Here is a 27,627-nt window from a genome sequence, read left to right as displayed (position 1 = left end):
AAGACTTGTGAGGAATTATATAATGAATCTCCACATCCACCAACGGCTTAAACAGTTACCCAAACTCATGGCCAGTCTTGCTTTACCTACACCCCATCCTCTTCTTTCTCCAAACCTCTACTGGATGATTTTGACGCAAATCCCAGACACCATACATGTCATTTGTAAGCATTTCATTATGTCTCTCTAAAGAATAAGCACTCTTTTTCTAAACATGACCAATTCCATCTTATGATTCTTTAATATCCTCTAATAACCGGTAAATATTTGGATTTCCCTGACTGTCCTGTAAGTTGTTTGCTTTGTTTGAATATACAGCCAAGTAAAGTCTACACTTGTATTTGCTTACCTTTGTTTCTCCCCTCCCTCCCCCTTGCCTTTCTTTCTTCTTCAGGTTAAGTTTCTTTGATGTTTCCCCTCCTTTTCTTTTCCTTGAAATTTATTTGGTTGAAGGTTTTTTTAAATGTATATCCAGAATTGGCTGGCGGGTCTTATTTGACATATTCCTCTGGCCCTGGTATTTCTTGTGAACTGAGAGTTAGATCCAGAGATTGCCCCGCACTTTTTGCACAGCAAAGGAAACCATAAACAAGACAAAAAGACAACCCTCAGAATGGGAGAAAATATTTGCAAATGAAGCAACTGACAAAGGATTAATCTCTAAAATATACAAGCAGCTCATGCAGCTCAATATCAAAAAAACAAACAACCCAATCCAAAAATGGGCAGAAGACCTAAACAGACATTTCTCCAAAGAAGATATACAGATTGCCAACAAATACATGAAAGGATGCTCAACATCACTAATCATTAGAGAAATGCAAATCAAAACCACAAGGGGGTATCACCTCACACCAGTCAGAATGGCCATCATCAAAAAATCTACAAACAACAAATGCTGGAGAGGGTGTGGAGGAAAGGGAACCCTCTTGCACCATTGGTGGGAATGTAAACTGATACAGCCACTGTGGAGAACAGTATGGAGGTTCCTTAAAAAGCTAAAAATAGAACTACCATATGACCCAGCAATCCCACTACTCGGCATATACCCTGAGAAAACCATAATTCAAAAAGAGTCATGTACCACAGTGTTCATTGAAGCACTATTTATAATAGCCAGGACATGGAAGCAAGCTAAGTGTCCATCGACAGATGAATGGATAAAGAAGATGGGGCACATATATACAGTGGAATATTACTCAGCCATAAAAAGAAATGAAATTGAGTTATTTGTAGTGAGGTGGATGGACCTAGGGTCTTGTCATACAGAGTGAAGTAAGTCAGAAAGAGAAAAACAAATACCATATGCTAACACATATATATATGGAATCTAAAAAAAAAAAAAGGTTCTGATGAACCTAGGGGCAGGACAGGAATAAAGAGGCAGACGTAGAGAATGGACTTGAGGACACGGGGAGGGGAAAGGGTGAGCTGGGATGAAGTGAGAGAGTGGCATGGACATATATACACTACCAAACGTAAAATAGCTAGCTAGTGGGAAGCAGCCGCATAGCACAGGGAGATCAGCTTGGTGCTTTGTGACCACCTAGAGGGGTGGGATAGGGAGGGTGGGAGGGAGATGCAAGAGGGAGGGGATATGGGGATATATGTATATGTATAGCTGATTCACTTTGTTATACAGCAGCAACTAACACACCATTGTAAAGCAGTTATACTCCAATAAAGATGTAAAAAAAAAAATCCAGTGTAACATCCCCACATGAGAATAGAGAATGATTTTAGACTAAGCTTCGTTTGTCCTACCCTCATCCTGTCCCTTTCACGATCCTGTTTCAAAGTCTCAGGTTAGGGATATTATTTGACTGTGTTGAGAAAACAAGTACAGTTTTCCCGACTCATGTGGAGATCTTGCTCACAGTCAGTGAAAACTCTTTCTCTTGCCACTGTTCTCTTTTCACAGAGAATTCTCTCTTATCTTGACTTGCTAAGATTTGAGGGAGTAGAAAGACTTACTGCCAAACCTAGTGAATACTTTTTGGTCTTTCCCTTACTTGATCTTTTTGTGATATTCTGTTATTGATCCTATTCTCCTTCAAAATCTGCCTACTCTAGGCCTCTCACCTGGGGTTTCTTTCTCCATTGCTGGATCCTTTACTGCCCATTTTTATTGGTATTTAGTTTTAATTACATTCCTTTTTCTTCCCATTTGTTGAATGTCATCTCATTAATTCTCATGGTTTCAATCACCTCAAACTGAAGACTTCCAACCCCTGTCTCCTGCCCAGGTCTCACTCTTGACCTCCAAACGGTGTGTCCACCTCCTACTCAGTGTTGTCACATGGTCCCCAAATGCACTGTCTTCATCCCCAAACACCTCTGTTCCATGTGTGACTTTATAGCAGCAGCGTCTTCCTAATTTCCAAGCCAAAAATCTGGGGTTCATCCTTGTAGTGCCCCCTACTTGCTCCCCCACCCCCATATCCATCAGTTGCAAAGGAACTTATTATTTTTCCTTAACTTTGCACAAATCTGTCCTCTCGTCTCTACGTTTGCCCTCACTTACTCAGTATAGGGGTCGAGAGCTTGGGCTTCGAAGCCGGGCGGGCCCGGGTTGAAGTCCCGCCTCTTCTCTTTGTAAGCTCTGACCCTTGCGTAAATTACTCTGCTCCCTGAGCTCAGATTCCACGTCTGCAAAGTAGGATTTATGCTGGCACCCAGTTTACAGGTTTGCTGTGGATGTTAAATGTAACAATGCATGTGAAGACTGAGCCGGGTGCTGGCAGTCAGCTAGTAATTGCCGTGTTATTAATGCTTATTATCATTTAGGGGCTGCTCCCGGTAGTAATGGCTGGGCTCTCACCACTTCTTCCTCGTGCTCTTGTGGTTCCCTGACTTGTCTCGTTGGCGCTGCCTCACTTGAACTCTCAGTCCGTTTTTCGCACCACGTTATTTCAGTGTTTCTCAAACACAAATCCGATGACGTTGCTCCCCTGCGTAAAGCCTTCCGACGGCTCCCCCTGCTCGGGATAAAGTTCTGATTCCTGACTGGGCCTTTGTGGACGTTAATCCCATGGCTCCCAGCACCCCCAGCTGCGTTTCCGGGTGCACTGTTCTGTTCCCACCGGGCCTCCGCAGTTCCTGGTCCATACCCCATCACGCGTGTGCCATGATGGCCCTTCAGGATCAGTTCAAGCACGTCTTCTCTGGGAGCTTTCCTCAGCTGGTCATTCCTTCTCCTTTTTGGGGCAAAAAGTGGTTCTTCCCAAATTTACCTCCAAATGCATCTGGTATAAAACATGGCATTACAGCTCTGGCATAATTGGCTGTGAGCCTTGTGGTCAAAGACGGTTTTCTAGTGCCCCGGAAGCACCAGTGCCTGGCAGAGAAAGGCACTGAATAAGCAAAGGCGTGATGAAATAGTTTCCTCCTTCTAGACGAGGGTCAGAAGAGGAGGGATGATGGGGGTCTCTTTGTCCTTGTGTCCTTCAGCATGGGGGACAGTATGAACTCTTCGCTGTGATTGCCCATGTGGGGAAGGCTGACTTCGGTCACTACTGTGCTTATGTCCGGAGTTCTGTGAATGGAAAATGGTTCTGCTTCAACGACTCCAATGTTTGCTGGGTGAGAAACATCCTCCAGAATTGCCTCTTGCCCTGGATTCACCATCTCTAATAAGTTCTGAGCCAGGACTAGATGGGCCCTCAAGGCCCAGACACCCTGTGGTCCTGTTCTCTGTGTGGGGGGCCTTTCGTGGGGTTTGAAGCCCTTTTCTTCATGGAGCCCCTGTCTGGTTTACAGCGCTCTGCTACTCCACTTAGCTCAGTGTCTAGGTTTTTGGGATTCTAGGCTCAGTGCCCTGCAGCCTCGTGCTCTGGGGGAAGCTTACTGAAAGCAAGAAGAGTCAGAAGGAGTTAGAAAATCTTGGCTTGGCAACACCAAGTTTAAACAGAGGGACAGTGTACTAAAGAGACTTCATACACATGGCACCTGTCACTAGGTGATCCAGGTCACGGGCGTAACGGGGGTGGGTTTGTCTGGGTGAGTGAGGGAGGGCCGCTTCACCTTGTCTGTCTGTGTGCTTCCAGGTGTCCTGGGAAGACGTCCAGTGTACCTATGGAGATCACAGCTACCGCTGGTGAGAGAAGCACTGGGGTGGTGGGGTCCCAACGCGCTCACACACCCTGAGCAGCATAGGACACTAGCTGCTCTATGAAGCGCTCACGGACTCAGCTGCCACTCGCCTTTGGATGGCCCCCTCGTGAATACTGCTCAGCCTCATCTTTCAGTACCACCCACCACACTGCTCTTCCTGCAGTTTAGACTCCAACAGTACTAAAGTATAAGTGGCTCCCGAATATCACGCTGTCCGTGGCTTTGCGCATGCTGTTCCCGGCCTGTGCTGCCTTTTCCTAATTTGTCACTGCGGCAAAGCCCCTCTCGTGCTTCGGTACGTCCGCTCGTGCCCGCCTGCTCTGTAAAGCCTTCCCAGCAGCATCCGGGCAGGTTTGTAGGAGCTTCTCAGATGCTTTCCCTGCATTTGGAGCTCACCTCCTTTACAGCAAGGATCCCACTGCTCTGTAATTGTTCGCCTACATAACATTCTTTCACATTAACCGTGAACTCTTTGGAGACAAGGATCACTCTTTTCCTCCTTCTTTGTCTGGTACAGTGGCTTGCATGTAGTAAATAACGATAACTAAATTGTTAAAAATCAATAACTACAGAGGGGAAGCTGGAGAGAAAAAAACCGGGTGAAGGTAAAGCAGAGACTTTGTAAGTCTTTCCTGCTAAGCTTCTGGCTTAGAGGTGACATTGTACACTAAGTATGATGTGCGAGATGACCCCAGCTGCACACGCAGGCCTTCACTTGGAAACTAATGAATTAGGTGAAATTCGTGCTTGAAATCCTCCCCGCCTCCACCTTGTACCTTTCGTCTTCTCTTCCTTTTCTTCTAAGCATCTCCCTTAGATGCCCACTCTTTGTCACCTTTTGGTTGTCAGTGATCCCCCATTATTATTATTATTTTTTAAAATATTTATTTATTTATTTGGCTGCGTGGCATCTTAGTTGTGGCACGAGGGATTTTCATTGCAGCGCACGGGCTTCTTTCTAGTTGTGGCACGCGGGCTCCAGAGCACGCGGGCTCAGCAGTTGCAGCACGCAGGCTTAGTTGCCCTGCGGCATGTGGGATCTTAGTTACCTGACCAGGGATCGAACCCATGTCCCCTGCATTGGAAAGCGGATTCTTTTTTTTTTTTAATTAATTACTTTTATTTTTGGCTGCATTGGATCTTCCTTGCTGCCCGTGGGCTTTCTCTAGTTGTGGCGAGCAGGGGCTGCTCTTCGTTGCAGTGCGTGGACTTCTCATCGTGGTGCCCTCTCGTTGCGGAGCACGGGCTCTAGGCACGCAGGCTTCAGTAGTTGTGGTGCATGGGCTTAGTTGCTCCATGGCATGTGGGATCTTCCCAGACCAGGGCTCGAACCCGTATCCCCTGCACTGGCAGGCGGATTCTGAACCGCTGTGTGGAAGGTGGATTCTTAACTACTAGACCACTAGGGAGGTCCCGATAACCCATTATTTAGATCAGGGTTTGGCAGACTTTCTCTGTAAAAGGCCAGAGAGTGAATGTTTCAGCCTCTGGGACACACAGTCTCTGTTGCAACTCCTCAACTCTGCCTCTGCAGCACAAAAGCAGCCACAGATGATATGTGAGTGAATAAACATGGCTTTGTTCCAGTTATGTTTATTTGCAAAAACAGGGTTGGATTTGGCTCACGGGCTCATAGTTTGTCAACCCCTGATTGAGACGTTAACTAGCAGCTTAATAGTAGTTATTTTCCCAGGTCACCAGTTTTGTCCCCTCTGAGGTGATGGATATGAAGACTTACTTGATCCAATAACCTGGAAAGTTTTCTGACGGGTGTCCTATCGTGAATTAATAATGTATTAATTAACTATGAATGTTTCATTTCTGTGACACTGTTGCAATTGTTTTCTTCCTAGGCGGGAAACTGCCTATCTTCTGGTTTACATGAAGATTGAGTCCTAATGGATGTACCCTAAACCTTCAGAGACCTACAGAGTATCATTTTCCTTCTCTGTTCCTGGATCTGCAGACTCTTTTAAGATATCCTGCAGTGAGGAGAGGCGCCGTTTTGAAATTGTTTAATTAAACTTTATTTATAATCAGTGGTGATTATCAAAATATTTAACAGTGACGCTGTGCATGTTTGGATCAGTCAGAGTGGATACTTCCACCAGTGGACCCTGGCCCCTTGGCTGCATCACGTCCAGAGTACTCCTGCTGCGCAAGGGGTAGTCCTTTAGCTGGGAGATTGCGGAGCCCAGGGGCTCCCAGGGGAGTAGAGACCAGGCCAGCACTGGTAGCAGGGGGCAGTCAGGTGGCAAGGGGCAGTGGTAGGGAACTATTTCCATATTTTACAGCTAAGGTTACTGTACTGGTTGGTACTGGCTGTATATCATTTCTGTTTATAATTTAAAAAATTTTAGAACCTGTATCAATTACATAAAACTCAAGTGCTTTGTAATTGTTATTCATTTATTTGGCAAATATGTATTGATCACCTACTCTCCATGAGATGGTGTGCCAGACACAATAATGAATAAAGTTCTTTCTCTCAAAAGGAGTTTTTAGTTTAATGGGGGTTATACTAAGGGTTAAATGCTACAGGAATTCAAAGGAAAGTGAAATTGCTCCTGTTTTGGGGCCATGGGAGAAGACTGAAGGCTGAAAAGGGGCTTAGAGTGAGGACAGTTAGTTTACAGGGAGAAGCATACCCAGTGGCATGCTTGAAAGGGCAAGGTTCAAGGTCCAAAGATCATCCACACACCTGGATGGAAGGGAAGTGGGGCTCAGAATGTAGAAGGTCTTGATCTAGGCTCAGAAATTTGGGTTTAATTTAATAAGTAATGAGGAATTTCTGGGTTTTTTTGGAAAGGGTTCAAAAAGGAAAGGAACAGTTAGTGGTGTTTTCGTAAAATGGATTTGCCAGGGCTGGCGACATGGATTAGAGACAGGATGGCAGAGCGGGTGGAAGGGCGTTCACAGTCTCTGGAGCCACGTTAGAGGAAGAACGTGGACGGTGAGGGGCGGTCCCGGGAGACTCCATACCAACCTGGGAGGTGAGTACGTGGACACCCTCGTCTTACAGATGAAGTGACTGAGTCCTTCACATGTTTAACGACTTGCTCCAGGTTTCATACTCGGTAAGTGGCAGGGGCCGAAACTTCCAATGTGAAATGTGGGTGGTTTGTTATTTTATTTTTATTGGCAAAAAATTAGCCATGCAAGAATAAATTCTCGCTGTAAAATATATTGACAGAACCTCTTCCTTAGACGTAAACATTGTTAAACAGGTGTGTATTCGTTTCCCAGCACTGCCGTAACAAATTATCACAAAGTGCTTGGCTAAAAACAAGAGGAATTTTATTCTCTCACAGTCTGGAGGCCAGAAGTCTGAACTCGAGGTGCCACAGGGCTGGTTCCTTCTGGAGGCTGTGAAGGAGAGTTTGGCTGGTCTCTCTCCTGGCGGCTGGTGGTACGGCCCTGCCTGTTATTTCTTGCGTGTCGCTGGGTCACTCTGGTCTCTACCTCCCTCTTCCCGTGTCCGTCTTTCCTGTGTGTTTTAGTGTAAGGACACCAGCCACAACTTAGGGCCCATATCCTAATCCGGCGTGACCTCGTTTTCACTTGGCTGATTACATCTGCAAAGACTCTATTTCCAAATAAGTTCACATTCTGAGATTCCAAGTGGATAGGAATTTTAGGGGCATACTATTCAGAGTAGTAAAATGTGTATATCCCTCTAGGCCTCTTTCTAGGCATTTGCATACGTGTATATAACAGATACAAATAATTTTTACATCATAAATTCTACTGTACAAATTATTCTGCTCGTTTTTTTTCACTTAATAATGTCTTAGGAAAATTTCCAAGTCTGCATACAGATGGATATTTTAAATTGTTACATTTAACCCATAAATAGATATACTATATTTTTTCCATTCCCATATTGGTAAATATTGAGGGCATTCCCATTTTTTCACTATTTAAAATGCAGAGTGAATGAACACCTTTAGATGTATTTTTGTGCATGAGTAAATATTCTGCAGGTACTGAGAGGTGAAAGTACTGGATCAAAGGGCATGAGTGTCTAAAACTGTGGTAGGTACTGCCAAGTTGACTCCAATTAACACCAATTACTAAGTTTTAATTTTTGTCAGTCTGATAGATTTTTAAAATCTCATTTTTTAAAAATAAATTTATTTATTTACTTATTTATTTATTTATCTTTGGCTGCGTTGGGTCTTTGTTGTTGCGCGTGGGCTTTCTCTAGTTGCAGCGAGTGGGGGCTACTCTTTGTTGCGGTGCGCGGGCTTCTCATTGCAGTGGCTTCTCGTTGCAGAGCATGGGCTCTAGGTGCGCGGGCTTCAGTAGTTGTGGCTTGCGAGCCCAGTAGTTGTGGCACACGGGCTCAGTAGTCGTGGCACGTGGACGCAGTTGTTGTGGCTTGTGGGCTTTAGAGCACAGGCTCAGTAGCTGTGGTGCACGGGCTTAGTTGCTCCACGGCACGTGGGATCTTCCCGGACCAGGGCTCGAACTCGTGTCCCCTGCATTGGCAGGCGGATTCTTAAGCACTGCGCCACAAGGGAAGCCTTAAAAATCTCATTATTGATTAAATTAGATCAGATTTAATTTACAGATTAATACAGTTGAGTATCTTTCCATATGTTTATTAACCATCTGTATCTCTTCTATGAATTTCCTATTATATACTTTGTCCTTGTTGTAGTATTTTACTTTTTTGTTATTGATTCACATAGGATAATAATTTTATCTATTACATATGTGGCAAATATTTCTCCCCAGTCTGTTGCTTGACTTTAATTTATTCGTTAGTATTATTACTTTAGGTTGCAGAAATGTAACATTTCTACCTAGTTATATCTGCTAGTGGGTGGAGTAACTGTGGGGAGTGAAAAGCTGGTGTGCATGTGAATACAGTCTTTTTGGACAATTCCATGGTTAGGTAAGATGTTGGAGGTGGTTCCCATCTGGGAGTCCTGTCCTTTCATACCAGGTTTGGGGCAAACTTGCTCTGTTTTTCTCTCTTTCTTTCCTTTGGCTCTGATAGATTGATAAGACCTTGATTGGACTTCAGGGTGGAAATAACAGAGTGGCTTGTGATCTTCTTTGAACAGAGGATACAGAGGCCTGTCTGATATTGGAAAAATGAGTCCTCCACTTAGCTTGGCTTAGCCACTGGAGTTCAGTACTGGCATTTGGGGTCAAAGCTCCAGCTCGTAGTGAAATGTTACCTTGCTTGCTTTGTATACTTTATATAAATCTCTTCTGGTTTCCTTGAAGAGAACTGGCTGGATGCAGATATTCTTTTATTTATTTATTTATTTTTAATCAAGGGAACAATTTTATTTATTTATTTAAATTTTTTGTATTCTACTTTTTAACATCTTAACTGGAGTATAATTGCTTTACAATGGTGTGTTAATTTCTGCTTTATAACAAAGTGAATCAGCTATACATATACATATATCCCCATATCTCCTCCCTCTTGCGTCTCCCTCCGGCCCTCCCTATCCCACCCCTCTAGGTGGTCACAAAGCACTGAGCTGATCTCCCTGTGCTATGCGGCTGCTTCCCACTAGCTATCTATTTTACATTTGGTAGTATATATAAGTCCATGCCACTCACTCACTTTGTTCCAGCTTACCCTTCCCCCTCCCTGTGTCCTCAAGTCCATTCTCTATATCTGCGTCTTTATTCCTGTCCTGACCCAAGGTTCTCCAGAACCATTTTTTTTTGATTCCTTATATATATGTGTTAGCATACGGTATTTGTTTTTCTCTTTCTGACTTACTTCACTCTGTAGGACAGACTCTAGGTCCATCTACCTCACTACAAATAACTCAATTTCGTTTCTTTTTATGGCTGAGTAATATTCCATTGTATATATATGCCACAACTTCTTTATCAATTCATCTATCGATGGACACTTAGGTTGCTTCCATGTCCTGGCTATTGTAAATAGAGCCGCAATGAACATTGTGCTACATGACTCCTTTTGAATTATGGTTTTCTCAGGGTATATGCCCAGTAGTGGGATTGCTGGGTCGTATGGTAGTTCTATTTTTAGTTTTTTAAGGAACCTCCATACTGTTTTCCATAGTGGCTGTATCAATTTACATTCCCAGCAACAGTGCAAGAGGGTTCCCTTTTCTCCACACCCTCTCCAGTATTAATTGTTTATAGATTTTTTGATGATGGCCATTCTGACTGGTGTGAGGTGATACCCCATTGTAGTTTTGATTTGCATTTCTCTAATGATTAGTGATGTTGAGCATCCTTTCATGTGTTTGTTGGCAATCTGTTTATCTTCTTTGGAGAAATGTCTATTGAGGTCTTCTGCCCATTTTTGGATTGGGTTGTTTGTTTTTTTGATATTGAGCTGGATGCAGATATTCTTGAGTCTCTGGTCAAATACCATCAAAATATCACCCTTTACCCTTTTGAATAAAAATCCTGTTATTTTTATTACATTCGATGGAAATAGTGTCAAAGGAATACTTTTATAGGAGGGAGAACCATAGTCAGTTTGTAACAAGGTAAGGACCCCTTAAAAAGGAGGAATAGAAGAAGGAAGAAAATGGACTCTAATTACTGAAACGAGGGACTTGGAGGAGACAGGAGGAAAAGTGATGAAGAGCACAGGTGGTAGAATTATCTTGGAAGCGAGGGTAGCAAGGAGTGGGACACAGAGACAGAAGAGCAGCAGGAGGTGGGAGAAGTTACATATGGACTCCGAATTAAGAGGAACAGCGATAACAGATAATTTTTAATGTCCTGGATTCAAGGAGAAGGAAAAGGAATCAACTGACTGAATTTCTAGAAGTAGCTGATTTCTAACTATTTTGTTTCTGCTCTAAAGAGCTACATATTCATCCATATATCCATTTGTCCAAAAATCAAAAATTCACAGTGATGCCTGGTGCCCAAACCTGGTGTGAACTTGGCTGTGTTCTTGTTTTGAGGGGTTGGGGTCTACTGTAATTTTACCCCCATATACCCCTGCTGTCTGTTGCCCCAGACCTCGTCAGCACGTACACCCAGTACCTTCATCCCCTTGTTTTTTTTTTTTTCTTAAAAGGACTACTTTAAGGAATTCCCCAGTGGTCCAGTGGTTGGGACTCTGTGCTTTCATTGCTGAGGGTGCGGGTTTGATCCCTGGTCAGGGAATTAGGATCCTGCAGGCCATGCAGCATGGCCAAAAAAAAAAAAAAAGGACTACTTTAAAGAATAGGGCACAGTGGATAAAACCCTGCTCTCCCAATGGAGGGGGCCCAGGTTCAATCCCTGGTCAGGGAACTAGATCCCACACGCATGCCGCAACTAAGGAGCCCATGTGCCACAGCTAAGGAGCCCTGGAGCCACAACTAAGGAGCCCACCTGCTGCAACTAACACCCAGTGCAACCAAATAAATAAATAAATATTTAAAGAATAGGGCAGAGAAGTCATGCCTTGTCCCACCCACCAGTGAGCCGGCACCAGCCCCAGGCCCCCCAGGCCCCATAGCCAGTCCTGCCACAAGGCAGGGCTTGGCAGCCACCCAGGCCAGGGACAAGTCCTGCCTACCAGAGTGCCCACAAGAGTAGGCCCCAACACAACAGAGGCCCCACTCAGCCCACACAGGGGCACCCATAGATCATATAGCTCTATTACTGGTGACCAGAAGAGAGTGCTGCTGGGCCCCATAGGGTGTCTCCTATATAAGGCTGCTTCTCCATAATAGGGAAGCATAACCAACCTAACTAATACATACAGAGAATTAGGCAAAATGAGGCAACAAAGGAATATGTTCCAAACAATGCAACAAGATAAAACCCAGAACTAAGTGAAGTGGAGATAAGCAATCTACCCAATAGAGTTCAAAGTAGTGATCATAAAGATGCTTAATGAACTCGGGAGGAGACTGGATGCACACAATGAGAAGTTTAACAAAGAGAAGAAGAAGCAAACAGAGTTGAAGATTACAATGACTGAAATAGGAAATACACTCGAAGGAAACAACAGCAAATTAGATGATACAGAGGAATGGATAAGTGAGCTGGAAGACAGTAGTGGGAGTCACCCAAGCTGCACAGAAAAAAGAAATTTAAAAAATGACAGTTTAATGAAGCAACTGACAAAGGATTAATCTCCAAAATATACAAGCAGCTCATGCAACTCAATATCAAAAAATCAAACAACCCAATCCAAAAATGGGCAGAAGTCCTCAACAGACATTTCTCCAAAGAAGATATACAGATTGGCAACAAACAAATGAAAGGATGCTCAACATCACTAATCATTAGAGAAATGCAAATCAAAACTACAATGAGGTATCACCTCACACCAGCCAGAATGGCCATCATCAAAAAATCTGTAAACAGTAAATACTGGAGAGGGTATGGAGAAAAGCAAACCCTCTTGCACTGTTGGTGGGAATGTAAATTGATACAGCCACTATGGAGAACAGTATGGAGGTTCCTTAAAAAACTAAAAATAGAACTACCATATGATCTAGCAATCTCACTGCTGGGCATATACCTTGAGAAAACCATAATTCAGAAAGAGTCATGTACCACAATATTCATTGCAGCACTATTTACGATAGCCAGGACATGGAAGCAACCTAAGTGTCCATCGATAGATGAATGGATAAAGAAGTTGTGGCATATATATACAATGGAATATTACTCAGCCATAAAAAGAAACGAAATTGAGTTATTTGTAGTGAGGTGGATGGACCTAGAGTCTGTCCTACAGAGTGAAGTAAGTCAGAAAGAGAAAAACAAATACCGTATGCTAACACATACATGTGGAGTCAATAAAAAAAAGATGGTTCTTGAGAACCTAGGGGCAGGACAGTAATAAAGACACAGACGTAGAAAATGGACTTGAGGACAGGGGGAGGGGGAAGGGTAAGCTGGGACGAAGCAAGAGAGTAGCATTGACATGTATACACTACCAAATGTAGAATGGATGGCTGGTGGGAAGGAGCTGCATAGCACAGGGAGATCAGGTTGGTGCTTTGTGACCACCTAGAGGGGTGGGATAGGGAGGGTGGGAGGGAGACGCAAGAGGGAGGGGATATGCGGATATATGTATACGTAGAGCTGATTCAGCTTGTTATACAGCAGAAATTAAGACACCATTGTAAAGCAATTATACTCCAATAAAGATGTTTAAAAAAATGACAGTTTAAGAGACCTTTGGGATAACATCAAGTGTACTATTATTGACATTAAAGGGGTCCCAGAAGAAGAGAGACAGAAAGGGGCAGAGAACTTATTTGAAGCGGTAATAGCTGAAAAGTTCTCTAACTTGGGAAAGGAAACAGACATTCAGGTCCAAGAGGCACAGAGAATCCCAAACAGGAGCAACCCAAAGAGGAACACACCAAGTAAAAAATGAAATCTTAGCAGTCCACATCGAGTGTACCATTTTTATCAAACTCAAGAACAAACAAAACATTATATTGGATAGACATATATAGTAAACCCAGAAGAGAAATGCAAAATTCAGGATAGTGGTGCAAACACACAGATTCAAACCATTGAGAAACTTCTAGTTCTGGAGTTGAGTGGTGCGTTCGCAGGTGCTTGTTATTTTATTTTCCTTTATAGAGGAGGAGCAATGTGTGGATCCAGACAGATCCAGTACGATTTCCCTGTCACACACTTCCTTGTTTTCACTTTGTCACAATGGGACCCAGAGGTCTTTGGGGAGGTTGGTTCAGGAAGTGGAAGGACCAGAAACTGGATGAGGGCATTCCTCCCCCTGAGCCTGTTTCCTGGTAAGCAAAATAAAGGCTGCACCGGGAATGACAAATGGCTGGCATGCATAACACAGGTCTCCCCTTTCTCCTCCACCACAGACATTACTAACGGATTGCAGCACTTTTTAATGCTGAGCACATATACAGCTTGGGACTCCTTCTTAGCTTGGCATTCAGGCTGCCAGGGACGGCTGATCATAGATGGCGTACTAAATGACACCTACTTGCTGAGTTGGAGAGTCCCTCAGCTCTGGCCTGGGAGTTTTGAAGCCTGGCTGGCAGGCAGGAGCTGCTCTGAAAGGCAGTCAGGGAGCAAGCAGCCCACTGGCTTTGCAGCCGGCCCTGGCCAGATCCTGGCAGTGGGGAACCTCAGCTTCTACAGCCCCCCCCCCCGCCCCCCAACGGCCTCCAGTCTCTAGAGCCCCTCACTGCCCACACACCATCCTCCTGGGCCTCTGTGTTCCCACCTTTTGGGTGGGCAGGCTCATGTCTACCCTATGCTTGTGATCTTCGCTGGAGTTGAAAACAGCTTTGCCGGCACAGAAGGCCCGGCAGGATCATCATCACCCTCTAGTCCGGAGGGCACCACTGGGAATGGCCCGCTGAGCCTTATCCAGTCTCCCCCAGGCAGACGGACTGCGTTCCTCTCACCACCTTTGCCTCTTAGGCCCCAGGCCTTTGTTCTTATGCTCTGCCTGCCTGGGGCCCCCATCTCTCCTCCTTCGTGGCCACAGCTCATAAAAGCCATCCTGGGTTGTGCTGCCCCAGCACCTTCCTCCCCAGCGGGAGCTAACGTGCCTCCTCCTGATGTCCACGAGGCAGAGGTCAGCTTTCTCGTGGAGAATGTGTGTGCTGGGCCCGCGTCCAGTTTCTGTGGGTGTCTGTCCCCGCGGGTCAGAGACCTGCCTCACGACTGGCATGAAAACACGAGCGCCATCAGGAACAACAGCAATTCCTCAGAATAAGCGGGCTTTTCCGAGCACTGGCCACTGGCTGCATCAGCTTCACACCAGGGCAGCGGGCGGTGAGGGGCAGCGCTCCACTCTGCATCGTAACGGGGAAAAGTCAAGGGCCACAAGTGCCACTGCCCACTTCCCCACCCTTTGGGAGGCTTGGGGGCTTTCCTGCCACATTCTGGCCCCGAAGCCCCAGTCCTGTGTGGACACCCTTCCCTCCCCGGAGCAGGGGACCACCGAGTGACCACAGTCACTAGTCACGGAGCGCGGGACTTGTCCCGGCTCATCCAGCTGCCTGCAGGTTATGCTAATAAGATCCTAGCGAGAGACATTATATCCAGTACATGGTGTGTTTGGTGATTCATCTCGCTTACACTTTATTCATCTTAGCAAATGTTAAATGACAGCTGGGGCTGTGTGCTCAGGAAGCTTTGATTTAACACTAGAAAAAACTATGGCACGTTCTTAGAAAACAAGGACAGGAATTAAGGCATCCAGACACCGCCGGTGAGCAGGGTGGGGACAATGTTGTCTCCTGCTGCTTCATCCCAGAACAAAGCCACCCATGCGCCCACAAGGGACTCACCTGACCCCCAGACCAGAGTGCGCCATGACACCCATTGTGCGGAAGGGCCTGCAATCTGCTCTTCTCATTACTGTCCATCAGCTTCAAGAAGCAAACACCACGAGCTGCTTTTCACTGGCAAAGTCACCTGAACAAGAACACTTGTGTTCACAGGAACACAGATGACAGATGCTCACTTCTGGTCCCGGCTGCTCCTGGGCTAATCTTTTTTCAAGACTTGGAAACCCTGGGCACACTGTTTCTTGATCTACAGTCCCCCCACCACATCCCTCAGCAAGCTCCCCACCTGGACAACTCCAACGCCTCCTCCAGAACAGGCTGTGATACCCCCTCCTCCAGGCAGCCTCCCTTGCCTTCCCCCCAGCCTCTTTAATATTCATTTCCTGCTAAAATGATCACAATGGGTTCAAATGCTGCTGCTTGTGTGTTTGTCTCCTCTGCCATGAGGTGGGTTTGTGGAAGCAGGGTTCATGGCTGATTCATACCCAGTACCTCCGGCCCCTCAGCATGGGCTCTGGCATGTAGTGGGGATAGAGCAAGGCCTCCAGAATACATGCGATAACTACCTGGTCTCTGTCTTCATGAACCTCATAGTTTAGTGAAAGAGATCTAATGACAAGGTGAATTCAAGGTATTTTGAACACGGATCAGACAATCCTCTCCTGAGTACCTCACATTTAAGCTTAGATCTCTGGTAAGTAAACATTAACTGGGCAAAACAAGGGTGTAAAGAACCTTCCCAGGAGAGAGAATAACAGACAAATGTTCTAAGGTGGGAGGGAGCAATTTGTGTAACTATGAAAGGCCAGTGGGGCTTTAGCAAAGAGATGGGGCAAAAGCAAAAGCTCGTGGATTATGTGCATCAGTTAGGATAGGCTGGGTTATGCTGAGTAACAAATGATTCCCAAACCTCAGTGGCCTTCAGTAAGGCTTATTTACCTCTCCTGTTACATGCCCACATGGCTCTGCTCCGTGTCATCTTACCTTTGGATTCGGGCTGACGGAGCAGTCTCTATCTGGATACTGCCAATGCTGTGGAAGAAGGAAAAGAAGTGGTAAATCATGCACTGCTTCTTAAGCGTGCGCTCACATGTCTTTCACTGTTCACCAGCAACTTTGCCATGACTGAGAGAAACAAAGGGCAGGGCTGTATAATCCTCCAGTGAGAGGGGGGCCACAGCAAAGGGCACTGAATGTGGGCGCATTGTAATCTGGTCGCACACTAAGCTTAAGATTTTGATGTTTATCTTAGGAGCAGTGGAGTACATTTTCCGTTTTTAATAAATCACTCTGGCTGTAGTGAGGAGAACAGCAGAGTGGACGTGGGGAGAAACATTAGGAGGCCATTTCAGTTTTCTGGGGACAAAGAATAGTACTTTAGACTGGGTCCCTGGCAGTGGAACTGGAGAGAAACCAATAGACTTAAAGACAGGAGGACATAGTGCTGTGCAAAGAGAAGCAGAGGTGAGTGACCATGTGGCCCCAGGAGGGTGGTAGAAACGCAGCAGACCTGGCATCTCCTGTCTCACCAGCTGTTTCTCCAGTCTTTTAAGAAGACCAGGTAATCTGCTCTCTGTTTTTAGGTTCCCTGTGTTCTAATAAATCTCCCTTCCTGCTTAAAAAAGAGCATGAGCTATATAAAGGAGGGAACAAATGGATTAATAAGGTGAGGAGCTGCTGAGTGAACTGACAATAAATTACGGAATGACCAGGGGAATTAATTCATGTCCCCAAATGTTCAAAGAGTGAAGAGAAACTAGACTTGTCCAGAAGAAAACAGACTCTCCACCGGGCCTGCCTCAGAAGGATCCTCCCTTCCTCATCAACACACCAGTATCTCTGTTCTTCGAGGGAGCCATGACCAGTTTCACCTGTACAGAGAAAGGAGAGGAGGGAGAGAGAGGGAGGTGGATGATGGATGGGCTCCGTGGAACCTCCGCATCTTCCTCCCTCCCCTCCATGTGGCCTCCCTCTACTTCCCTTTCAGAGCCCCAAACTTGAATTTCAGAGGTGGGAAGGCTTGGGAATCAAAAATGTCCCCAAAGAGATTTTCTGGAGCAGCAGCAGCATAGGGCAGCCTCATAGGGACCCAGAGCCTGGGGTCCTCACAGGCACGGAAAGCCCTGATCCTCGTCTGCCCTGGTTGCTCTCAGCAGCCACGAAGAGGAAGGATCTAGATGCACAGCTGTGTAATTGTGGACTCATCTCAGCCCAGCCCTGCCGTGGGAGCATTGTGGCCATTGTCCATGGTGCTCATGGGCTGACTCAGCTGGAGAGACATGTTCTAAGACCCACCTACAGTATGTCAGAGCTGAGGGGGCTCCAGGACCTCATTTGCCCCAGTGCCTCATTTTGCAGATGAGAAATGAGAAGCCCAGAGAGGGGGAGGAATTCCTCAGGGCCACACAGTGGGTGGCAGAGTGGGACTGGAAGGTCACCTCCAGATGCTTCCTCAAACAAAACCTGTTCCCTTTGGGAGGCCCCTGGTTGATGCCCACTACTCAGAACAATTAACAGTCCTGAAAACCCGTAGCAGCATGTAGTAGGTGCTCAGTAGACATTTGTTGACTGAATAAATGATCGTTTGTTGACTGAATAAATGATTGTAATGGGAGACAAAAAACAAGCCTTGAGGCTGCGAGTGAATCCCCAGTCCTGTCTTCAAACAGGAGGTCTTGCTCCTTTTTTTGTGTGGGTGGGTGAAACAGGGCTTGGGAAGAGAAGAAAGAAACGCGTCATGAATTCTTTTGTAAACAGAGGACAATGGGGTGTGGGAGGAGGATGTGAGCAGATACATCCCAGGAAACTGAGCACAGAGGGCGCAGCAGCTGGACCCTCACCCCTGCTCTCTGGGCATCACACTGTCTCTCACCCTGGGACACAGGGCGAGCAGCTCACAGGTTTCCTGGAGAGGATGACCTTGACCTGGCCAATCAGCATGTTCCATCCTCCCTGGCCACTTGTGATTGGCTTAGGGCTGGGGGAGTGGCCAATCAGGTCCCGGGCAGGGCCTCATGCTGGAATCCTGCGGAAGAGAAGCTCTATTTCTGTTGGGAGGGAAGGGGACATGACGTCAGCCTGCAGCAGCTGGTGGGAACGTGACGTCAGCCTGCAGCAGTTGGAGGGGACACAATGGGGCCAAGGTTGAGGCCAAGATAGAGGCCAAGCACGGGGCCTGGGATTGAGGAGAGTCTTGGTCACCTTGCTTGGTCCTGGGCACCTTCCTGGTGTCTCTGTGTCCTGAGCTCTTCTTGTAAGGACACCAGTCCTATGGGATCTGTCATCTCAGAGTGAAGGGGGATTGTGCACCCTCAGGGCCTCAGGACGGAACCTCAATGGAAGTAGGGTCTGGTCCTGTAAGTAGTTAAGACAAGGACATTAGGGCGGCCCTAATCCTGTGTGACTGTGTCCTTGCAAGACGAGGGGAGAGACAGAGGGGAAGCCACATGAAGACGAAGGCAGAGACAAGAGGGATGCGGCCACAAGCCCAGGGATGCCTGGAGCCCCCAGAAGCTGGAAGAGGCAGGAAGGACCCTCCCCTGGAGCCTCAGCACTTTCCAAGTAGACAGTTGCCATGGGTGGGCCTTAAATGAAGGCAGTGCTGTGGCCCCTGACCATTCTGTCTTGCCCGCATGGTGCCCTGGGGAGCAGCTCTCACAGGACACTGACCAGCGAGTTGGTGTCACATGAGACTACAGGGCTGGTCCTCTAGACATACAGGCTCGTGTCAACATTCCTCCTGGGCTCTGGTCACGCAGGGTGACTATGCACGGTGTGGGCCTGAGCTTTTGGCCCCTGCACAGGACCCCTGGGTGTTGGTTAAAAGTCAGGTTACACCCTAAAAATGATGGAAGGTGAATTTCTCATCAGCCCTGTGCAGTGCAGGCAGAGAGTCACAATTAATTATAGAGTTAAAAGTAGCGGGGGATATTACTCAGCCATGAAAAGGACTGAAACACCGACACAGGCTGCAACATGGATGAACCTTGAAAACATGATGCTCAGAGCAAGAAGCCAGACACAAAAGGACAATTAGTTGATTCCACTTACATGAGACGTTCAGAACAGGCAAGTCCGTAGAGACAGAAAGTGGATTGGTGGTGCTGGGGCTGTGAGAAATGAGGGGTGACCTCTAAAGAGTGGGGTTCTGGGGAGATGATGGAAATGTTGTCAAATGGATTGTGCTGATGGCTGCACAACCCTGTGAATATGCAAAACACCACTGAGCTTAATACTTAAAATGGGTTAACTGTGTGGTATGGAAATTAAATCTCAATAAAGATGTTATCAGAAGTGAAAAACTGGAGGCCTCCAGGCCCAGCTCCAGAATGTGACCCCAGAGGTGCGGGGTCGGACAGGACCTGTGTGTCTGAAAGCCCCATGTGTCCAACCAGGTGGTCTGAGGGCACCTTGCGAAATTCTCCCTGCGGCATCAGAAGCGTGGGACGCTAGTGTGGCCAGGCCTCAGGCAGAGAGGCTGGATTCCGTGGCCTTGCCGTCCTCTCTTAGGGACTGTGGCATCATCTCCACTGTAGCAGGAGGTGGATCAGCTTGAACACCACTTCCCTCTTCTGCACGTTTCTTCTTTCTCTCCCAGCCATGGTGCTGGCCGAGCTGTGCCAGAGCAACCAAGGCAAAAGCGTCATGCACGGAATGACTGAGAACTTTGACCAGGTGCCGTGGGCTCCTCAGAGGCAGTGACCCAGGACTGAGGTCGCAGAGCCTCCTTCTGAGTGTCGTGGCCCCGCTGCCCCTCTCACGGGAGTTGTTGTCAGGCTTGATGATTGAAGCAGCCACGGTATCGAGATTTCACTGGTAGAAACTATTCCTCTTCTTCCCTGGGAGAAGCAGGTCTCCTTCTACTTTGTTGGGGAGACCCCCTTTTTAATAAACAATAATGATAAGCTGTAAGTACATATTAAGGATTAGGTTATATACATGTAAAGAATAATCATAAAGATCAGGAAACAGAACATGATGAGTGGACACCCAGGAGTGCCCTTCCCTCGTCACAGCGTCCTCCCCACCGTGAGGCAGCTGTTCTCCTGATTTTGTGTCAGTGACTTGTCCTCACAGTTTACGCCCAGGCTCGCATCCCTAAACAACGCAGCCCAGCTTTGCCTAGTTCCAAAGTCGGTAAGTGCGTGTACCGTGCTTGCTGCTTTATTGCTCTTGACGGCTCAGCCTTGTGTCCATGAGATTCTTTCATCTTGTAAATATAGTTTTTTTTAAAAAATAATTTTTATAGTTTTACTACCTTTAAACAAAATGTACTCCATTGCTGTGGAATATTCCTTCATAGGAGCGTGCATGGTTCATTTCTGCATCCGTCTGTGATGGCCTTCAGGTTCTTTCAGGTTTGGCTCCTGTGGCTGCGAAGTCCATGTCCGTGTGTCCTGGTGCAGGGCTGGTGGGTTTGTGTTCAACTGGGAGGAGCACTGTGGGTCTCTGTGCACGGACTTCGCTATCTGAGGCCCGATTGCTTCAGAAGTGGTTGCATCCCCCCCGTTGCGTACCAGGCTTTCCATTGCTCCACATCCTGCTGATATTTGATACTATGTCTTTCATGTCTGCCATTCTGGTAGGTGTATGCACAGTATTTTTCTTATGGCTTTAATCCCTCGGTTGTTAGTGAAGTTGTGCATCTTGTGGTATTCATGGACTATTTCCTGTTGTTTTTAAAAAAGTTTTAAAAGTTGTGGTCAAATACACATAACATAAAATTTACTCTTAACCATGTTTAAGTGCACATTTCAGGGTCATGAAGTAATTCACACTGTTGTACAACCCTGACCGCCATCCTCCTCCAGAACATTTTCATCTTGCAAAACTGAAACAGTCCCCGTTAAACACTCACTCCCCATTGTCCCTCCCTGAGCCCCTGCACCCACCATCCTGCTTTCTGTCTCTATGGTTCTGACTGCTCTAGGGGTCTTGTATGAGTGGATCAAGCACTGTTTGTTTTTTGTGTCTAGCTTACATCACTGAGCATAATGCCCTCAAGGTTCATCCCTGGTGCAGCCTGTGTCAGAATTGCCTTCCTTTTTAGGCTGAATAACATTCCCTTGTATTGATGGACCGTGTTTTTCTTCTCCATTCATCCATTAGTGGACACATGTAATATCTACATTCATTTCTCCTGTCATAATATTTGTGGAATAACGTCAGAAAGTCATATGAATCAAAAGTCATTTGCCATTAACTTTTTTCTTAAACTTTTTATTGTGAAAAACATCAAAGCTAAGAAAAGGGAAAAATACATGTCAGCTTCACTTGTGTTCATGGATTAATGCTTTACGGATTCACTTTATTCCCTGTGTGTGTGCTATGCGTGTGCATGTGCCTGTTTGCATACATATGCCGTGCATGTGGATAGGTATGTGCACTTGCACACGTTAGTGTGTACATGGGCATATGCGTGCATGTGTGTTCACATGCTAGTGTGTGACTATATTTGTGCTGTGCACGTGCATATATTTGTGTGTGTGCTGTGCCTGCCTGTGCGCACACCTGTGTGTTTGCTGGAACCACTTGCAAGTTGGTTGCAGACTGAATTGTGCCCCAGATATATCCGCACGCAGCTGCTCTAACAATCCTGCGTAGCCACGTAAAGGTCACAGATCTCAGGGATTTAAATGGATGGAGCAGGATATCCTGACACAGAGTTTGTCTTCCAATGACTGTCACTGTCTCAGTAACATCCTTCACACCTTCTTTAAGCCCCATTCAGGGTCCAGTTTTGAATGTCCTGTCTACTGATTATGTTTAGAGCTGACCATGTGTTGTCTATAATAAGATTTAGACCTGACCATGTTCTGTGTACGCTGGGACTATGGACACCTGGGTAGAGACACGGCCTGGCCTCAGTACTGGGAAGCTCCGTGCCTGCATCTGAAGGTCAGTGCTTAGATGTCTGGGGTCTGGAGCTGAGGTGGGCTTGTCTACGTAACAGCCTCTCTTCTGAGTGTGGTGACCTGGTCCTCCCAAGGGTCAGTGCTATGGTCAGGGCCTTAGTCTTAATCCCTGCAAGGTTCACCTTCCCTGGGGCTCGTGGAGAATCCTCAGGAGGGCTACCTGGCAATAATTCCAATTTACCAGCATGTGCATGGTGCGTAGGAAGGCAGGTTTAGCTGGTGAATTGATTGCAGGGCACGCAGATCGGGCAAAAGGCCGATGGGTAACAGCTGAGGCTGCTGCTGAGCTCTCCTTCCAGTCTACCGTCCCTACTCAGCAGAGTCCGGAGCTGCCCTTCGGCTTTCAGCCCTGCTGTCCTGTGAGTTTTCTCAACATGTAAGTGAGACGAGAAAGGGCTGAGCCTGCCAGCACCAGGGTCGTGTGTTCAACTCTAGCATGAAAGCTTTAAAAACAGTTAAAATCACACAGAACCAAAGTGAGAAGAGGAGGACTCCTCTGGGACAAGTGTGGGGAAAGGAGGCCCACCTGACACTTTTTCCCATCCCAGGAGGTCCCAGGGACCCAGCTCGTTTCCACATTGGGGGAACCCCCTGCAGAGCCATGGTGTCCTGACCAAGGGGACATGTGACCCCAGGTGCAGGGTCTGGGGAGGTGAGGTCACCCTGGGACTGTGGACATGTGACCCAGGTGGAGGGGTCTGGGGAGGAGGGGTCACCTGGTGAGAGAGAACGTGTGACTTTAGGGGCAGGGTCTGGGGAGGTGGGTCACCCTGGTGAGTGTGGATGTGTGACCCCAGGTATAGGGTGCGGGGACTGTGTGGGTCTCACCACACCTGCATGGGTCAGGATCACATGTACGGGGAGACCGCATATGCGCTCTTTGCCTGCAGTGTGTCCTGTCCCCTTTGAGATTTCCAACCTCTGCATTAAGGGTGTTGCCCTGATTAACCTGTGGTTCCTTTTCTTCTCTTAATCTTGTCACAATCATATGAGGTCAGGCATGTTTGAGTGGGTTGCTCCTCTGTGTTCTGGTGAGTGACAACACTTGGTGGTATCATATTAATGTCATAGCATATCATATGTCTAATCTATGGGGGTCACCGCTGCCTGGGTCCCCTGGACAGAGGTCAGGTGAGCACAGACTAGCCCCCCCTAAGAATGGTCTCCCACGTGCTCTGTGAGGGTACCATGATGGCCCCTAAGGTAGGGGACTGTGTCTGGGCCTCAGACATTTGTGATGAAGGGGAGTCGAAATGGAATCTCAATTAACAAGACATTATTTTAAGAATTTATTTTAAGTGAGATAAAACACACGTCACATACCCTTTACCATCATCACCATTTTAAATGCACGTTTCTGAGGCATCAGATATATTCACTTTCTCGTGGAGCCATCACCACCATCCCTAGAACTTTTCATCTTGCAAAACCAAAATTCCACAACCATGAAAGTCTCACTCCCCATTCCCTCCCACTGCCCCTGGCACCGATATCCACTTCAGTCCCTGAGTTGTCGACTCCAGGGCACCCACTGGAGTGGAATCCTGCAGTGTTTGCTGATGGGTCATTTTGGAAGAGCTGACTTTCAGTCTGAAGCTCTGCCTGTTTGCATCTGAAGAATCTGCATTTAAGGAGAGGGTGTATGAGGAAAGGGGTGTATGCGGGACAAAGGTGTCCGGGGTGCAGGTGAGCCAGGACCTGACCAGCTGCCTTTTGGGTCCTCTGGTCCCATCTCTTGGTCTGTGCCTCATCTGCATCATCACTGTCCCCGCTGGCACCGCTGGGGTGTTGTTGTCTGAGCGAGATTCCCCTGGTGCCCCTGCTCTCCTCCCCTCCTCCTGCTGGTTGGGGAGGGAACTGCTTGCTGTGTGGTCTCTACTCCTGAGGCACGAAGGACCCTGTAGCATGCACCTGCAGAGTGTGGGGTGTGGTCCCAAGAGCATGGGGCCCACATAGGACACAACATCGGGGCGTGACAAGTGCTAGGGCTGCCTCATCACTGACAGGGAATGTTGCCCAGATCCTGCTCGGGAGGGCGTGGTGGGTGGCCTGGGACCCTAGAGGCCCCATTCCTATCCTGGAGCTTGGAGAGTGCATCCCCATGGGCTCCAGATTCACCCCATATCTCAGCCGTATCCCTCTGTCCTGTCTTTGAAGTCAGGAAAACGAGCTCTCTTGTCCACAACATAGGCCTGGTCCTGTTGGTATTAGGATTCTTTCAGCTAGGCGTCCTGGGATAGCAGCTCTTTTTAGGCCTGAGAAGGAACAATTCAGGAGTGTACAACAATTTCAGATGAAACTAATATTCAATGACTATCTCTAACTACTCGGTTGTTGACTTCTATTAGTCATTATTCTCCTGGTTTTAGCTCTGATGTGGGGATTACAGAGGAGTCAACATTTAAATCTTCATCATCTGTGTATTTGTAGCTTCAGTATCATTACTGACCCATAGTTTTTTATGGTTTGGGAAGAGTTATTGATTTCATGTATCATGTAAAGGATTCACAATGATGATAGGGCAATTAAGATTACAATAGTGGCTAGTAAATTGTTCACATTTTCTCTACCTGTGCATCTATTGTATGCATGTGAGTTAGTTTAGATGTCAATATTAGTGAAATGATATAGAGGACTAGAGAACTTATTTTAAAAATCACTATTAATGTGTGATGATGAAAATGTAAAAGTTCTTCCATAATCGGTGATGTTGTATCTTGAGAGCCTAGATGAAATTGACATGCCTTAGTGATATACAGGATTTTAGCCTATGATTTAACTTTGACAAAGCTACATCACTTTTTACTTTTATCTCATTTATTGAGAAAGACATAATTGTTATGGTGTTGGCTTGAAACTGGTTGAAAAGGACTTGAGTCCTTCCTTATTTTACATTTACATAGGTAGGATCTTGAAACATAGGATATGGTGGAGGGCATTCGTGTAACCATTCTAGGTTAGAAGTAGCAATTTCCACTGCTAAGACTTCTTGTTTAGACGCAAATGCTTTTCAAAGTGTGAAGATTATTAGCATTACTGCTGCTACTGAGATAAATGAGCCTAAAGACAAAATATTTCATGTTGTGTGTGCCTCAGGGTACTCAGACTAACGCAGTGACATCCCTGAGAGGCCAAGAAAGCGCTGCAGGAAGTCATATTTACTACTACAAATATACTTGTGAAGTGAATGTTTGCTCATGCTGAGTTAACTGTATAACCTGAGAATAGTGGGAATCAGTGTAGGAAGCCTCCTATAATAGTGAAGACTGCTCCCATGGACATTAGGTCATGGAAGTGTGCTACTACACAGTATGTATCCTGGAGGACAATGTCTGGGGATGAGCTGGCTAAGATGATTCCTGTCAAACCACCTACTGTAAAAAGAAAAAGTAAAGCCTAAAACTCATAGTATAGTGGGAAGTCATATAATATTACCTCCGTGAACAGTTGCTAACCAGGGACTTCCCTGGTGGCGTGGTGGTTAAGAATCTGCCCTGCCAATGCAGGGGACACGGGTTCGAGCCCTCGTCTGGGAAGATTCCACATGCCGCGGAGCAAAAAGCCCGTGCGCCACAACTACTGAGCCTGCCCTCTAGAGCCCGCAAGCCACAACTACTGAAGCCCACGCGCCTAGAGGCCGTGCTCTGCAACAAGAGAAGCCACTGCAATGAAAAGGCCGCGCACCGCAACGAAGAGTAGCTGCCGCTCACCGCAACCAGAGAAAGCCCATGCGCAGCAACCAAGACCCAATGCAGCCAAAAAAAAAAAGAAAAGAAAAAGAAAAATTAAATAAAGACTTGCTAATCAGCTAGATACTTTTACTCCTGTAGGGATAGAAGTAATTACGGTAGCTGAAGCAAAGTATGCTCCTGAGTCGACAGCTATCCCTATGGTAAACATATGATGGGCCCACAAGAGAACTCCTAAAAAACCAGTGGACATGACTCATACTATTCCCAGATAGCTGAAAGGCACTCTTTGTCCTAAATAGTATGTAATGATATGTGAGTTTATAACAAACCCTGGTAGGCCATGAATACAGACTTCAGGGTGAGCAAAGAATCAAAATAGGTGTTGGTATAGGATTCGGTCTCCTCCTGCAGGGTCAAAGAAAGTAGTGTTTAGATTTCTATCTCTTAACAGCATGGCAATTCTGGCTTCTTGGACTGAGATTGGTAATTATAGTAATATGGCTATAGTTGGGGAAGATTAAACAAATAATGGTGTTTGGTATTGGGATATGACTGCTGGTTTTGTATTAAAGACTGTAGTAATAAAAGTAATAATACCAAGAATTGAAGAGACATCTGCTAAATGTAAGGAGAAAACAGTTAGGTCGACAGAGGCTCCTGCATGGGCCAGATTGAAGGCTAGAGCTGAATACACGGTTCCACTGGTACCAGAACCAGCTTCTACTACTGGTGATATGAGTAGGAGTAAGAATGATAGGGGAAGTAGTCAAAAGTTTATATGATTTATTTGGGGAAATGCTACTTCAGGTGTCTGAGTTATTAGTGGCCCAAGTCAGTTTTCAAAGCCTGCAATGATAATGGGTACAACTATAAAGAAAATTATTACAAGTGCAGGGACTGTTATGACTACCTTACAGATTTGGGCATCTCCAAGTAGCGCTCCAGGTTAGCATAGCTCAGACTGGATTCATATACTTAAGGTGCTGCCTGCTACTCCAGCTCAAGCACCAAATAGTAAATATAAAATGCCGATATCTTTGTGATTTATTGAAAATAATCAGCAGTGTATGAACAGAGGTAAAATAACTGAGTTAGCATTCGACTGTAAATCTAAAGACAGAGATTGAGCCCTCTTTCTGGCAAACCCTGTGGTGAATCAACAAATTGAATTGTAACTTGAGAGAAGCAGCTTCAATTTTGCCGGTGATTTTCCTGCCTTTTTCTTCTTTTTTTTCTTTCTCAAGTGAAGGAGAAGTAGACTGAAGCCAGTTGACTAGAGGATTTGACTGTTAACTAAAGTTTCCTGGGGTTAAAACTCATCAGTCTCGTAAAGATTTGGCTTAAATACAATGTTTGCTTTACATTCAATTGATGTAGAATAAAGTCTTGCAATCCTTATTTTTAGGAATTAAGTAAATTTTACTTGTTTAGGGTTTTGAAATCTCTTGGTCTGAACTAACCTAAATTCCTAGTCCAGCACCAATAGAATGGGTGTTGTGTGTAGTAATCGTATGGGTATTAGGATTGGTAATGATAGGAAGGTTATTTCTTTGTATGTTCAAATTGTTTTGTGTTTGTGTTGTTCAATGAAGGGAATATAGTTATTGATGTGGATTATGTTAGCTGCAAGTAGAAATATATGCTGAGGACTGCTATGAT

The 27,627-nt window shown here is 46.1% G+C and overlaps 1 protein-coding gene across 5 annotated transcripts in view; it reads left to right on the top strand.

Moving 5' to 3' along the window:
• The window catches only part of USP18 (ubiquitin specific peptidase 18), a 28,097-nt gene extending 21,530 nt beyond the window's left edge, over window positions 1-6,567 (top strand). For 4 of the 5 annotated variants that reach the window (XM_036866253.1, XM_036866254.1, XM_036866251.1 and 1 more), the window contains 3 exons: window positions 3,451-3,582; window positions 4,047-4,096; window positions 5,967-6,567. In XM_036866253.1, the coding sequence (XP_036722148.1) occupies window positions 3,451-3,582; window positions 4,047-4,096; window positions 5,967-6,012 (228 nt within the window). In that variant the 3' untranslated portion in view covers window positions 6,013-6,567. The remainder of the gene's footprint in view (window positions 1-3,450; window positions 3,583-4,046; window positions 4,097-5,966) is intronic. The other variant, XM_036866255.1, reaches the window with a different exon arrangement.
• Window positions 6,568-27,627: the final 21,060 nt, after the last annotated feature.

The sequence above is a fragment of the Balaenoptera musculus genome, chromosome 10, assembly GCF_009873245.2.
Source record: "Balaenoptera musculus isolate JJ_BM4_2016_0621 chromosome 10, mBalMus1.pri.v3, whole genome shotgun sequence".
Classification (NCBI taxonomy): domain Eukaryota; kingdom Metazoa; phylum Chordata; class Mammalia; order Artiodactyla; family Balaenopteridae; genus Balaenoptera; species Balaenoptera musculus.
Note: the sequence above shows the minus strand (reverse complement) of the source record. Positions and strands in the feature narration are given on the sequence as shown.